The sequence below is a fragment of the Cololabis saira genome, chromosome 8 (assembly GCF_033807715.1).
Source record: "Cololabis saira isolate AMF1-May2022 chromosome 8, fColSai1.1, whole genome shotgun sequence".
Classification (NCBI taxonomy): domain Eukaryota; kingdom Metazoa; phylum Chordata; class Actinopteri; order Beloniformes; family Belonidae; genus Cololabis; species Cololabis saira.
In genome coordinates, this window is record NC_084594.1 from 17,388,391 (window position 1) to 17,404,649 (window position 16,259).

The following is a 16,259-nucleotide window of genomic DNA, read 5'->3' on the forward strand; positions in this document are numbered from 1 at the left end:
TCCTGTCCTGCTTTGATCTGGAGCCGTATCGTGGGTCACATACAGGCCATCTCGAACCAGGCCACCAGGGTCATAAATTGGCCTGAGCGAGAAGATAGCAGCCGGGCCATAAACTCCAGGGGGGAGGCCGGGTCTGGCTTTGCTGGAATTCATAATCACAAAATGTTCATACATTTTATAAGTTCAGATGGGCATATGGTCGGGCACAACACCTATGTACCATTTCTTGATGAACTCTGCCTGGAAGATTCTGTTGACATTAAAATCTTAAAGAAACCAGAATAATGGTCCAACAGAGCAACATCTGCCAGCATAACCTTAGAGATATTCAGACCTGTACGTTTAAATGTGAGCTATAATGAACAAGATGATTTTTTTTTTCTGTGTATGAGCACATGAATTTAGGTGACTACATCTCAAACACTGAGACATAAACTAACTTTGTCTGAAAATCTGTCATTCACTGGGTCATTCAGATTTCCATAGTACTATGACATCATAGGCCGACATCAGAGTAATACTATCACACTTCAGGCGTTTTTTTGAGATTAGACAATTTTAGGGCCAATTTGGCAGTTGCAGCACTTACTAACGCATCAGTGGCGATTCAGATGTTGGGAGTCACGACTAGATCTTCTTAATTAGCAACTCAAAGATGCTCACCAGTGCATCACAGGGCCATTACTGAAAAATAAAGGATTTTAAACAAGCAAAGGATCTGGAGCATTCAAAGAAATCCCTATTTGAAGTACAGCCAATGATAGAGCAAGGTCACCATGGGAAGGGAATCCTGAATGGGAATTCAACAAAGCAACAGGGAGATGCACACAGTGGCAATGCCACAGTGGCGCAGGCAGCTACTTGGTTCCAAAAGATTTTTACTCACCATCAGCACAGACAATCTCTGCTACCTGTGTGTAATAATTCCTGTTTTTTGTGCAATTATTCTACAGGACACTGATGAAAAAAGAAAGGAACAACGGCTTGCAACATTTGTTTCCTTCATCAGTTGATTTGAATTGATTAACTTTGTTTTTGGAGTGTGGTTATGCCACATTTCCTGCACGTGTTTTGTTGGTAAATTGTGGTTTCAGAAAAATAGTGAGTCAAACTCTGTAGTGCGTGTGACAAAACAGTGTTGGGCCACAGTCCTATGTGGTTGTGACTATGTGATTACAGGACTGTCTCAGAAAATTAGAATATTGTGATAACGTTCTTTATTTTCTGTAATGCAATTAAAAAAACGAAAATGTCATACATTCTGGATTCATTAGAATCAGAAAATAAAGGACTTTATCACAATATTCTAATTTTCTGAGACAGTCCTGTATGTGAACTTCAACTTTAAAGCCCAGTTCTGAGGCCTCAGTCTGAGACCAGCCTCGAGTTTTATTCACTGACCGCATGGTTTTGGAAACAAAGGAATAAAGGGAAAAAGTCCCAAGCCCAGCGGGTTTGTAGTCCACAGATGGTGTCAAAAAAGGGCGTGCCTGAGGCGGCGCGTGTACAGTAAGGACAGTGAACTGGTCCGCAGACACTGCTGACGTCAGCATGTCCCCGGTGGATAAAAAGCGGTGGCTCCCCAAACCTCTTCCTCTTTTTCCTCCAGCTCGTTTTTGCTCCAGGTCATTTTCCCCCCCAGAGCCGAGGAAAAAGGGCCACTCTTCACCAGGATCACCTGCGGAGCGTAACGATCAGTTGTTTACTAAGGACCGCTGCTCGCGCTTCCCGACCGCGTCCTTGTTCCCGAGTGGACCTCTCCGACTCTCTGGAAAGGACGGAAGCCGCCCCTACTGAGCAGTGGGAGTGTTAAACCAGTGCCTTCGTGAACCGGGACTGAACCAAGAGTTCTAAAAATCTCAGGACTCCACCGACAACCTCCAGGGCAGCTCACAGTAAGAGGCTTGTGTCTGGGCAGAGTTACCGGTAGTTTAAAGCGGTTAGCGTTGATTGTGTTTACTGTTGTTTGCTTTGTATATTACTGTGTAATGCGCAGACGGTCTCTCATGCATACCGACAGTCGCCAAGGGTGATGGTTTCAACCCCAGACCCTGGCTCCTGAGTGGGAAACCGTAGGACGGTAAAGGGTACCAGCAGTTCGAAAACATACCTGTTTTTCCCACAGCTGCTGGCGTGGTTATCGGCAGTGCTGTTTTGCTTATTCTTGTGTAGCGCACCGAAGGTCTCTCATGCAGACCGGCGGTTGTTATGTGTGTGTTTTACTGGGACTGTTCTTCCTTTCCTTCTCATTAACCCACACGGGCATGTTAGTACCTCCTAGACCATCAGGCCTCCAATACTTTCAGTAACCTGGGTGGAGACGTTATTCGCCATTTTGCTTAGATCCCTGCGGCGCTGCCCACCATTTTGTTTGGTCCACGTGTCGTGACATGGTCCGCCATTTTGGTCGGTCCGCGTGGCGTTGTCCGCCATCTCCCTTTTAAGTAACGTTGTCCGCCATTTTTCTTTTGGTTCACGTGACGTGACGTGGTCTGCCATTTTGGTTATATGTCCACGTGACGTGACGTTGTTCTGAGACACACACATATACACATACTGACACCCACACACACGCAGATGATCTTGTTTGTGTTGATGTTTAGTTAGTTGTTGTTTTTGTGTAGTTTAGCCATCAGAATTTATCCGAAGTGTTGTTTTATCATCTTTTTGACACTTGTGTAAATAAATTCTGATTAACTTGAATGAGAGAAATTGTTTGTGTTTATTTTATACATATTTGCCACAACTGCTGGTTGCAAAGGTCTGTGCTCAGACTCCTTCCTTCACTATTATTCTGAGGAATAACTTACCTTGAGACTGATTTTGCTGTTTAGTTATCATTTTCCTGATTATATCAGGTGGTGCCCCGTTTTGATTAATTCATTTTGATAATTCAATTTGATAAATAATCTACTTTATTAATTGTTAATAATTGTCAAAGGACAATCATTAATAACTATTTGATAACTGAACCAGCACCCCCTTTGTGGCACAATCTAAACAGACCAATGATCAGCCAAGCAGCGCGGGAGGGGCTGGCGGCGCCGCAGCTGAGAGGCCGGGAGGCAGAAGCTGCGGGCCGCCAAGCGACGGCTCCCGAGACGGTGGGACCCCCGGAGCGGCCCACCCCGACACCACGCCTGAGGTTCGCCGCGGCAGCGCTGGCGGGGCTGCAGCCGACCGGCCGGGAGGCAGTGGCTGCAGGTCGCCAGTGGCTGCAAGTCGCCAGGCGGAGGCAGAATCGGAGGCGGAGTCGGAGAGGGCTGCGGAGATGGAGGCGGACCGGCAGCCGGAGCAGGGCTGCGTCAAGGAGGAGGTGGTCCTGGACGCACCATTTTCGGGGCAGTGCGGCGTGACGGAGGAGGCTGTCCTGGAGGCGGACCAGCGGCTGGTGCGGGGCCTCGTCACGGAGGAGGGGGTGGTCCTGGACGCACCATCTGGCCCGGGGCAACCATTGGCCCGGTCCCGAGAGCGGCGTCGGCTCGGCGCCGAGGACGGCCCCCCGACCGTTCCCGCTGGTCGGCCCGGCGCCGAGGACGGCCCCCTGACCGTTCCCGCTGGTCGGCCGGACGCAGAGGGCGGCCTCCCGACGGGTCCGGGCCTGGAAGGCCCGGGGCGCAGTCGGCGGTTCCGGGCTTCCTCTCCCGCTCTGAGGGGGCGGGGGGGGGGTAGGCTCGGCTGGACGGACCCCGGCGCGAGTTTGGCGTTGGGGGTGTGTGGCAGGGTGGAGGAGGTGCAGCCACTCAGGCTGACGGGACACAGGTGTGGCCCATCAACCTCTCCACCCTGCCAGCCTTGATAAGGCAGGGCTGGACAGCAGCAAGTTGGTCGGAGGAGCTGCTGGTGGCTGATGCTGTGGGAGAAGGTGCTTCTGCACGTGTGTGGCGGTGATCTGGGTGATCTGGTCTAATAAAAAGGGTTCTGCACAAAACTTTGTGTCCTCTCCATCCTGTCGGTCGGGCCCCGTGGCACTCACACTGCTACAACATCCTTATTGATTTAATATAAGTTTCCATTCCTTACATTAATAAAAAAACATTACTGCAACTGCCAAACAGAACCAATTTCTCAGTTTCCTCTGACTTACCAAAGCCTTAAAATCGAAGATATTGGCAGCAAGAACCATGAACAAAACACATGCTTATTAAGAGTAGCTAATTACCTAAGAAGTAGCTTATTTGTGCATAACAAACACTTGCTGCTCATGTTGACTGAAGACACAGGCCTTCATTACACCCTCACACTGAGCAAGCCCCCGCCTTTGCACTGACGCTTCCACAGAGCACCCGAAAATCAACCGGTTAATTACAGAAGTAGCTGAGGTTAAATCGGCAGCAACTGTCATTAGGGGAAGCCAAGTTACATCCCAAATAATGCGAGTGACACATTTATTAGTTCTTGGTGACAAATTGGAATCGGATGTGGCTCTAAGCGTTTACTAAACGCCTCCTTAATCTCTTTCTTTGTGTTGGGTTCTGCTTCTCTGACTCACTGCATGTGTACAGCTTATAGTCTATTTAACATTTTTTTTTCTTTTTTTAATTGATATACAGATATTGTGAACGCAGACTGATCAGGATTGTTTACATTTGAACATTTTTTATGTATTACAAAATAAATGCTCTGGATGAAACTGAAGGCATTTCTTTAAAACATTTAAATGACTCAGGAGAAACCAGACATAGACATACGTTTGCTCAAATCCAATTGATCATTATTATTTCATATTAAGATTTGATAGTAAATTGCACTTGTCATTGTTCGTACCCCAAAGCTATAAATAAATGAGTAAATAATCAATTCTTGCCGCAGTGGATATTCTTTTTCCTCACTTTGTGCTTCCTTGCTTCCTCTTCTTTCTAACTTGTGTTTTAGTCCAACCTGATCCTGCTGATATGCGACCAAGCAAGGTAAAGACAAGAGCACAGAGAAGACATCCTCGTTGGAAATCTATCCTATCAAAACATCATCACTTAGAAATGACATCTCACAGCGGGTTCATCTGTGCACCACATGTGCTGTATATTTTCTGTGGAATAACCATCAATAACGGGCACTCTCTTCTTTCCTCCAGATAAGCTTAAAAAATTTAGACATATTCTCGATTGATTCCTAGGTTGGAGACATAGAAATTAGAGAAGTATAGAAATTAAAGTAGCCTTTGCCCTCTGAGTGGGTGTTCTGCCAAGTTCCAATACAGATTCTAAGAAAGACTGTTGCTGGAGTCAAAGAGTGGGTTGAAAATAACTCTTTCGCAAAGATGAAAAGTGTAATCTGAGTGGTTATTTTTATTCTTAAATTCGACCTTTCCTCTGAGTGATTGCATTGTTTATGCTCAACAATAACTTACAGAAACTTCTAAATGTGAGAGTTGGATTTTGTTATCATATTCAGACACAAACCAGACTTGCATGAAAATCTTAGAAGAAAGGTTACAGCTATAGCTGATGACATACATGTGTCATGTTATCTTAGCAGTTTAGCTGTGAAAATAAAATAAAAAACATTTATTTCCTATGCATCACACTTAGTTGGCAGTAAAATTGCTTGGATGCAAACAAAACTAGGCAAAACCTTGCTACATCACAGCTGACCTTATGCTCCAACACCAGCTGCCTAACAGGAAACTGCCAACTCAAACAAAATGCAATTACTGAACTGTATTGAAAGCAAATATAGTCTCCTACTTTTTTGCTTAGTCGTAAAAACAGGCTTGAAAGAGGCTGACTGAAAGTGAAAAAGATGTTAAAAGACAAAAAGGCAATCTGCAACTTAAAACAAAAATGGGAAATAGTTTATTGATCTTCAGAGTCAACTAATATTGATGAAGAGAAAATGACAGAATGTAGGTTTAAGTTGCTGTTTGAGTAAACAGAGGTCCAGCTCATTATGAGCACAGTGCTCCTTGATTTTTGGATGCACATTTTTTATCTTTACAAATGAAAATTTTGCCATCCGAAATGTTGGAACGACAGATTGAGCTTTTTTCTCAATTTGAGTCGTCATTTGTTTATTTATTTAGCTGCAACACAATGAATAATAAATGTGTGTCACCCATGTTCCTCTCTCAACAGACAATGCACATTTTACAGCATTAAAGCTTTAATGCCTTCCAGGCATGAGTGATTTACATCAAAATGTCACCTTTTTGCAAAATGTTGAACAATAATCTTTAAGCACTCTGAGTGATGTTAGGATAGTAGGTTATACAAAATTATCCTTTTCATGGAAATAAAGTAATTATCTATCCAGTTACAATCTAAGAACAACGATAAAATGTAATCAAATAAGCGGATGTAATGTGAACTCCTTTTAAATCAGAGTAATTTTCCTGGAAACGCTGGTGTTTTTCAAGAAGCTGAAAGGCAAAGCGGTTCCAAGAATCTTTGTGAATTTGCCACAGTTCTTTGGTACATCAAAGATCCAGGCTGTCTCCAATCCAAGAATGACTCAAAGATTTTGGATGTGAAACTGTGTGGAGGTCCTAAGATTAAACTGTTTTACGGATTACTGATGCAGAGAGTGACGAAACGACCCTATAGTAATAGTGACAAACATGCTTTTATAGATTTGCTGAATATTTGGCATAATTACTGTAAGTGCTTGACATTTTGTAAACTCACAATTTAGGCTTCTTTCAATGAATCAACATATCGTAAAAGACAATAATATGTTCAAATAAGTCAGAAAAGAAGATTAAAAAGAGCCTAATTAGACAAATATTGAAAACTACCATTATTACATACCTGTGAGGGAAAGAATGTGAACATCAAAAAAAGCAGGTCATTTTGGAGTCAGGTGCTTTCACTTAATGGAAAGACAATCAGATGTGAGTGTTTGCCCTCTCGGCACGCTACTAATGTTTTTTTTCTGCGTGCAGCAGAAGTATTTGAACCACTTCAACCTAACACAAACTTGATAACACTGTAAATGCTTTTATATAATGCTTATATAATTCAGACATCGTTTTTCATTGCCCACTTCATTGCAGCTGGAACCACGATAAGTGGTAGGCTACACCCTGGATTTTGAATATCGCTGTGCAGTTAAAATCTTGTTCACAGGTGTTACGACGTTTAGTGACCTCTAATGGGATGGAGACCCCCTGGTTTGGAACCATTGATCTCAGAAAATAAAACCCCTCCCTGACATTGTCTGAATCTAATGTCCATGTGTCCATTGTACACGAGAAATAGTTATACTCATGTCACCTCTCTGTCCTTGGAATGACCACACCCCCTTATTGGTTGAAAATGGATGCCATACAGCTACTGTTGGCAGGTTGGAAACACGAAATGTATCATGCCTATAAACATGCCAAGCTGCACCGTGCAAAGGCAAAGCTTGATTTCTTGCTCTCATCTATCAGGATAACTAACATAGTAGTAAACATGTACTTGGATAATGAATGTTTTGTTTGCTAAAGATCACGTACACCAGTTGGCTCTTGCATGGCAAATAAACCCAAAAAGTTTTTAGAAATGAGACTACAATAGAACTTCAAAAAAGTTATATTAAAAAAAAAAAAAAAAAAAAACTATAACTCGGCATATGAGCCTAATTGAGAAACATGTTGGTGGATGTGCAATGGCTCAGGCAGGTTCTGTGCTGAACTTTAACAGCACAAAAACATCAAAGATTATATCTAACTGAATTCGACAAGGCACCAAGTTTAACCTTTATATAAACAATAAGACCAGCCTCAGTCTTCAATACAGAACTTATCAATATAAAATTATGACAGTATCATGAAAATGATCAAACCTGGTGTATCCTAGCATTGCTCAATAAATATTGCAAGAATGAATTCTAAATTGTGCATGCGAAATCTAAATGGAAGATATACAGGCATACAGCGTTAACTGAATTCCAAGAGAAAGTGGCTCATCCAGAAAGACAATGACCCTAAGCACACAAGTTGTTCTGTCACAAAATGGTTAAAGAGCAACGAGTTAATGTTCTGGAAAGACCAAGCCAAAAGTTTGAGTTTAATTCAATAGAAATATTGTGGAAGGACCTGAAATAAAAACACTTCATGTGAAGGGAAGCCCAACAAACATCTCAGAGCTAAGGCTGTTCTCTTTGGAAGAATGGGCTTCAACTCCTACAAACTGATGCACAAGAATGATCAGCACTTTGTAGAACTGTTAGACATAGTTACAGCTGTACTAGAGTACATGACATTAAATGCAGAGTAACACGTGCTTTTGCTGCAAGTGTACATGTAATATTGGATCATTTAGCTCAATAAATACATGACCAGGTTAAATGTGTATGTTTTAATTTGTTTGATTTGGTTCTGTTTACTTATTTAGCAAAAATCTGGTGACGTTTGGGTTAAGTAAAGACATATTCTCCTATGAATCATATAAAAATGCAAAGTATTATCAAATGGGAAATGAGCCAATGTTCAAAACTGTATATTCAGTGCTGGACCAGAACTCGAACGCAGATGGCAAAGCTACAGGAAGCCAGGGAAGTATTTTTTGTTCATGACACATTAAACATTAGCTGCATATAAAAGTCTGCAAGTATTTCGAAGTTCAGGCAAGGTAGCCGGTTAACTGTTTTGAAGTGACAGAGGAAGCAGACAAAATGAATACATTGCTCCATGGGGTTTCAAGCGAGTCATACATTAAATGCCAATGTAGACTTATCTCAAATTAATTTTCTGTATGTCCTGGTGGTGATCATCTTGCGTCCATAGATAGATAGTCAGATAGATAGATAGCACTTTTGTTGAGCTGTTATTGGTTAATTTTTCAGCCTCTGTGCTACTTTTTAGAGAAAATTCCCGGATCTTGTAAAATGAATCTCTTGCAAGTGAATACCAAGTGTTATGCTTGCTAGTGTTTTCATCATGATTGAAACGATGCTTCAGTGTAACCTAGATGGCTGACGAACTGTGTGACTTCATGCATTGATGTAAAGTGACAGATGATGCAATTTATTTATGAAGCAAGACAATACAAATATTTTAACATGGCAAGTCATAATTTAAAGTGTGTATAGCATGCCGCCTCTGCCTTTGTTTATCAGACGTTATGAATATTTAAGCACTTTATGTGGGGGTTTGGGTGATCTTACAAACACAAGTGAATGTGATCTTAATTTTCATATGACTTGTTGAAGATAACATCGATTTATATTCTCAAGAAATCTTCAAGGATGTTCACATCTGCAATGAAAGAACTGAAAAGTAGTTGTGTGTGGGGGTGTGTGTTTTGTGAGAAAATTAAAAACGGAGCCTTGGTTTTGACGTTAATAATGATGAGAAAAAAGGTTCATAGGCAAGAGCAGAAATTCTGAGTGAAGAAGCTGAAAATCTACCCTTGAAGCCCTTGCAAAAGGAAAAGGGAGTATGTGTTATTGAAAAGCAACCTGCTGCCTTTTGATGAGGATTTACATGCACCGGGCGTTCAATAGACGGGGAATTAATGTACTTTCCCTCAGTGAAGTGTACAAAAGACTTGATTTATTGTAACAAGGGGTATATGGACGGTCCGATACGTACAGTTGTGGTTGTATATATATATATATATATATATATATATATATACATGTATATATATATATAAATGGATGATGTTTTATTTCTAAACATCAAACAGAATTAATTAGATGTCAAAGATTGAGAAGGAAAAACTGCATCGGCATTATCTTTAGATCAATTATCCAAAGTTTCTCAAAATTAGGTGAACTGCCACAGAGTAGTTTGTTGAACTTGAAATAGCCTTAACACATAAAAGATAGAATAGTAATACTTAGAAAAACAACAGCTTTGCTGCTTGGACCCCTGCACATATTGAGTGTTTGAAAGGCTTGCCAGGAAGAAGTCTCAGCTCCCCCCCAAAAAAAGGAAAAAAGAAAATGACAGTATGGCCTTGGACTGGATCTGAACGAAGCAGACCATTTATGGAGCATTGTCTTTCAGCACTGGACCAAAATGGAGAACACTGGCCATGATGCGCAGTGAAGGAAACCAGAAAATACCGACCGTCAAGCAAACTATTGGAGGTCTGGTAGGTTTTTCTTTTTTTTTAGATGATTCACGACCTAGATATCTTGCAATCATTGACTTGGCTATGAACTTTTATTCAAGTATTCTTGATTTTAAATGTAATGTTTACAAGCCGCCACTAGGTATAACTTATTCACAACACAGTTTGCCTTAACAACATTGCTAGTATACAATATAATAGCTAGCTCCTGAAGTCTGGTCATAGCGTTGTCAGATAGACAGCCTACAGTACAGATTATTTAATTTGATTTTATAAAATATTTTTTGACATTTCTTTGAATACTAATAAGAAACAGGCTGACACATTTACCTAGAGGGTGACACAAAATTAGCGTAATTACATGTGAATTAATGAGAAAATGATACCCCCAGCTGTTCCATTTCTATGCCCTAAGTCAAGACAAGATGTCGTCAATATCTACAGATATAAAATGTTTTTAGCAACAGAAATGGTGTCTGTGTAAAACGGCGGCTACGGAGGACGAGAACAGCTCTGACTGCTTTTCTTAAGGGAAAGTTTCAGAAAAAGGATTTTATATGCAATACCACTTCAAATTGACACTTAAATTGTGACTGGGCACATAAAAGGACATATTCAAAGATTTCAAATCACTCCTACTTAAATTATTTTCCTTGAGTAGAGACTATTAGTAGAAAACATAACTTTTATTCGTTTCTTCTCTATTTCATAAAATGATTGTCTTACTGAAAATTGGAGTAGGTTGCAGCATTGCATTTCTGGCATCAGAATAGAGAAAGAGGTGAGTATTAATTACTTGGCTTTTAATCAAGGAAAAGGAGTAGTGGGTTTGTTGAAAGGTGAAGATCAGATGAAAGAGAAATGCAGAACATCAGTGAACGGGCTGCAGGTGGCTGCAGGTGGCAGGTCTGAAAAAGGAGCTGGAGGACAGCGGGCGACACCAAATGAATTCAACGGAGGGGATCAACGTGACAACTGTACTGTGTTTGTGATCAGTTAAAACTATTGCCCTCTATAATAAGAAACTTCTGAATCAGAGATGAATGGGATGGATACAGCTTCAGACTCCAGTAACATTAACTATAGCCCAGGCATTATTTTTACATTGCTTAATTTAAGCCAAGGATATTTACATGACATTTGAGCCCACACAAATCATGTGGATGCCCAGGTGTCCAGATACAGGCTACAGATTCCAGAAACACAATGGTCCATGCATAACCATGCAGGTTTAGACGTGGGAGAAAGTCACAGAGTGTGTAATGATAAAAGTGGCAAAGGTCTTTGAAGAGAAGGTGTCTGTATAAATGGTATTGATTTGTGTATTGACCAACTAATAGCAGTGATGGCTCCTTCTTAAAAGCATTTACCGGCCGCTTGACATCATGCTGAAACAACAGAAGGGAGGGGTGGGGATGGCTACACTCTTATTCATATGACTGTTTTTCCTGGGCATAAACAAGGCAAGTTCATGAAAAAAGAAACCGGATCAAAACTGTCTCTACCTTTGGGAAATTCAGACTTCATGTCAAATGTATTTGATTCAGATAGAGTCATGGAAAATGGCTGTACCGCCTGCGCTAAATAAAATACCATATTTTCCGCACTATAAGGCACAAAAAAAAACAGCAGCGGGGAGCCCTATAATCAGGTGCACCTTATGTATGAATGTTTGTCGTGCTTACTGACCTCGAACCAGTTTTATGTGGTAAAATGCGCTCAAAAATCTGTCAAAATGTTTTAGTGCGACTTTGGTAAGTGAGAAGCCGCTCCGCTTGATTGATTGTCGGACCGTTTCCAGCTGACACAGGGACGTTGTATTAAAGTCGGTACTTGGTTGGATACGGGTTGCAACCTCAGACAACGTTAGATAACTGATTATGTAGTGCTGTCAAGCAACCATCATCCGACTTCTAGTCCATGTTACCTTACTAGAATTAGACGTCAAGCCAACGTTTTTTTTTTTTTTTTTTCATTTTCTAATCTATATCATAATCCAATTAAAATCAAATGTTGGAATACAACTTTATTCCAACCTTCATTTGGTCATAGGCTATATTGGGGGTGTTTATGTCCAACTTGTATAGACATACTTGTATGAATGGCAATAGTTGTTGTTTTTTCTTTTAAAGACACACTTTTGAGCATTGTTGGGAATTTTGGTAGCCATTTACAGCATAAAACTTATAGACTTATTTATGCAAGTTTATATTGAGCACATTAAGCATACCAAATCTGAAGGTTATCCAGACAAATATTTCCACTTGTGGATAAGTTACATCTATTTAAAGCAACCCACTGAAGTCCAAGCGCTTACCACGCTGTCAAACAAGCAAAGCATGTTCTTTCCCTGAAGCTAGAGCTTTTTTTTTTGTTCACTAGTCACTCTGGTCTGAGTAGATAGCCCAGACTTTTGTGAGTAATGGCCTGTTACATTAGTGATCCCCCCCCTGCAGCTCTAATCACTCAAGTGATGATACAGTGGGAGGGTGGCAGGATAAACTAGCCCTGAGCAGTAATTACACCGGTCTAACCGCCCTGACTGAGCTGAGGGGCTCTTCTAACCCCGAACCAGAAAACAGTGTAACGAGAGAACAAAAAGGACTCCGACCCAGGCAGATCAGATCGTAGTGGGGCTTGCAATAAAAGAGTTAAACGCAGAAGGAAATCAATGAGCCACAGATGCTCGAGATATACTTAATGTCACCAAACAGCAGTGACGAGTCTCCATGAAGGTCTCCTAACACAAGCAAGAAAACTCAGGGGGAATCCAGTAGAACAGAACAGATCAGAAATATGCAATGTATGTAACTGACAATTTTTTTCATCTTGTCACATGGTCTACTCTTTGAATTTGTCACAAACTTGGTAAACAAACTTGGAACTGACCACATTAAATATAACAGAATATAGTTTAGAAATTATAATTTAAAGACAAATCTCAAACTCAAAGCAAAACCCAAGTATGCTTAAGGCAAGGCAAGGCAAGGCAAATGTATTTATATAGCACAATTCAACACAAGGTAATTCAAACTGCTTTACATTGACATTAAAAGCGGCAAGACATAATAACAAATAGGTAAGAATAAGAAAAGAAGTAAAATAATAAAAAGCACAAGCTGTTAAAAAAAAATAAAGGGCAGTAGAGTACAGCAGGTTTAATTTAAGAGTACACTTGAGTAAACAGTAATGTTTTTAACCCTGATTTAAAGACAGTTGGAGCAGACCTCAGGTCTACAGGAAGTTTGTTCCACCGTTGAGGAGCAGAATAACTGAACGCTGCCTCACACTTAAGAACATATTGTAAGAAAAGATTAAGCACATATTATTATAAAATACATTAACATATACAGTACTACATAACGTACTCTTGTGATTTATGATTTTAATTTACTATTAGTTTTGTTTTGCAGTCGCCCATGCACATTCACACCATGGTAGATGTTATTCAATATTATTCTGGTCCTCTCGCAGACATTTAGTTTTTCTCTAAAACAACAGCATAACATAAAACATAACATAAAATGCAATGTCAAATTTCTACAAGTAGTACATTTTGCAATTCTATGTACATCATATTTCTGGATCATTTGTTTTTATGAGTCTCAGTTATTATTGCTCTTTTTTATATTGTGTAGGTGGTAGCATTTTTATAAGCTGACATTCACACAGGTAAGTGTTTATGCTACTGCGGCTGAATAAAGCAAAAGTGAACATCAGCAATGCAATAATCACGTTTCTGTGATAAAGAAAATCAGACAGGAAATCAGTGACACTTTGTCTATATTTTGCTCAACCAAATCTGTTTGCTTAAGACTCACAGTATTTGTTGAGCCTATCTTAGTTTGTTTTTTTAAACAGTCAATCTCACTTATACACTCAAATCATTTTCTACTTGAAAAATATGTTAAATGTCTGGTTCTCTGAAAGTGCCCACAGGAATGGGCACTAGGCAGCTAATAATTGATGTTGTCTTACTGTCTTTAGAGCAATAGCGTTTAAAAACAATTGCCCGAGAACCTCCAATAATGAACTCAGCTGAGTTTCCCTAAATCTAAGTTTTAACCTTTTTCTTTCATACTGTCATTTCTGGCATTGGCCATTATTAAAAATGAAAAAAGGTTCTCGTTTATTGATAACATCTCGGTAAGCAAACCCTTTGGTGAGTAGCAAGTTCCATTTCTGCTCCCACTGCTGCTGCAAATGTGTTAATACTGAATAAATTACTATCCGAGGGAAGTGTGAAACAGTGGGAAAAGTGTGTTAACCACGAGTCCAATATATGCAAAGGAGACTCAATGTTCTTCAGACCGTTACGTTCTTGTACCGCTTGTTATTCCGCGAGCAGGTTCCAGGTTCATATCTCAGCTGAACCACCAGCTATCCTTGGAGGTACGTTATCTATGTAGACACATGATTGTGGTTAAATTACAAAATATGTCTATTTCAGACACAGAACCTATTTATTTAACAGTGCGCCAACACAGCAGTAGGTAGACAATATGATAATTCATACCATCCAAATACCAATAAATTAACATTCATTAACATTTAGGCTCATTCGTGTTAAACGGGGTATTTAAGAACATCTAGCACCCTCATTTACTCTGAAGCTGGATGTCTGTTTCTGTCATCTGTCTCTTCATTCCTAATTGTTTATCCAAATTGCACGACTGAGCCACTTGGATGATGATCGGGTTGATATCAAACTGCACATATTAAAGTATCAGTTCTCTTTCCTACTGCTATGTTGCCCGTGAATTAAGAGAGAAAACTTTTCCTCTGAAGATAAGTAACTCCTTGTCCCTTACGGACAGCCCACCCTTTCACCATCATGGCTCCCCCATTCATCAGAACGCCCCCAACAGGCATTGTTTCATGTGAAACCCACTGCTACGTAAATGATTATGATCAATAATATCATGATTTTTCTTGCTGAAATTTGTGCTGAAGTCTACCTGTTACTGAACCGAACTGCCACCGCTTACAATCAAATCATAAATGAGCAGCTCGACTGCATGCAGCTAACCTACTGGCAAGTAGGAGGACATTTGACAGTTTGATGAAGGTATGTAAGAAGCACCTGTATTTCACTCAGTAAGTGATTTCAGTTTTTTTAATTATTCATGAGAGTTTCAACAATTTTATAGTAAATGCCTTTATCTGCATCACTAATCTACAGAGAAACTGCAGCCGGCACTTTCTTCATTGTTGTTTTCATTCCAGTTTCTTTTTTATCTTTTTTTTTCCAAGTTTGTCGGATTTCTCAGTGAATACTCTGGTGAATGTGCAATATATTGCCCAGAGACTTTTATGTTACAGCCCCATGTGGTCACAACGCACTAAACCCTCTGCTGGGACTCATACGCAACATATTTAAAAGGATCGCTGCTAATCAAGCTAGCTGGGTTAATGGATTGTGAGCTGCGATGAGTTCCCTGTGATGGGATGCAACTAAGCTAAATTATTAGGTTCTATCCTCCGTCTGAAAGGCTTATGTGTCGGTCAAATAAGAGTAGCAACTATCAACTATCGCTTTCAATAGTGTCTCGTTTTTAAAAAACCTTTTGTAAACCTTTTTAAAAACACTGCATTTTTAAAAATAAAAAAAAAAATGTATATTTGGACGTGGGCATTCATTAGTGCCTTTAGGCATCTTTGACACTGTACATTACACGTTTATGTTTGCTCATGTCTTGATCAACCTGTCAGCGATGCAAAGACACACCGTAACCTCTCATACATTATGCTTTGCTGTGAACATAAAAATCAATCTAGACATTTATAATCAGCGTGTTTTGTGTGTCTTCCAGCACCTCAAGCATACTGTACACCTCCCAACAGCTGGATCCCCCGGGGAGCAGAAGCACTGTGGTCCAGCTTCCCTGTGGTTCTGCTCTGTTCTCTGCACCATCTCTGATCCCACTGGGACTGCTTGAGATGCTTAGCACTTCAGAGTGCTGCCTGCTCGGCTGGATTTTTGAGATTACCTCAAGATCTCTCGAGAATCACATGGTAATCTACGTGTTTAAAGGAATATTTCTCGCCATGTCCTGTCTTTTCTGCTATATTACATGTAAAAATGATGAATTGTGTCACATAAAATTTGTTTTTCATCTTCTAAAATAAATTAACCCTCGTAACTACATGGTTGTATGACCCTCTGAATTGTTTAAACATAGCTTCCACGGGTTAATGTAATGTCAATGTAAAAATCAGAGGCCGCTTTTGGTGTTTTATTTTGAAAATCAGCTGGAT

At 40.3% G+C, this 16,259-nt stretch overlaps 1 protein-coding gene across 1 annotated transcript in view; it reads left to right on the top strand.

Moving 5' to 3' along the window:
- LOC133449120 (far upstream element-binding protein 2-like) overlaps window positions 1-15,940 on the top strand; it is a 32,058-nt gene extending 16,118 nt beyond the window's left edge. The window contains exons 2-6 of the mRNA XM_061728252.1: window positions 1,626-1,750; window positions 1,864-1,895; window positions 3,005-3,698; window positions 14,350-14,393; window positions 15,815-15,940. Of these exons, the coding sequence (XP_061584236.1) occupies window positions 1,626-1,750; window positions 1,864-1,895; window positions 3,005-3,698; window positions 14,350-14,393; window positions 15,815-15,940 (1,021 nt within the window). The remainder of the gene's footprint in view (window positions 1-1,625; window positions 1,751-1,863; window positions 1,896-3,004; window positions 3,699-14,349; window positions 14,394-15,814) is intronic.
- The last annotated feature ends 319 nt before the right edge of the window (window positions 15,941-16,259 follow it).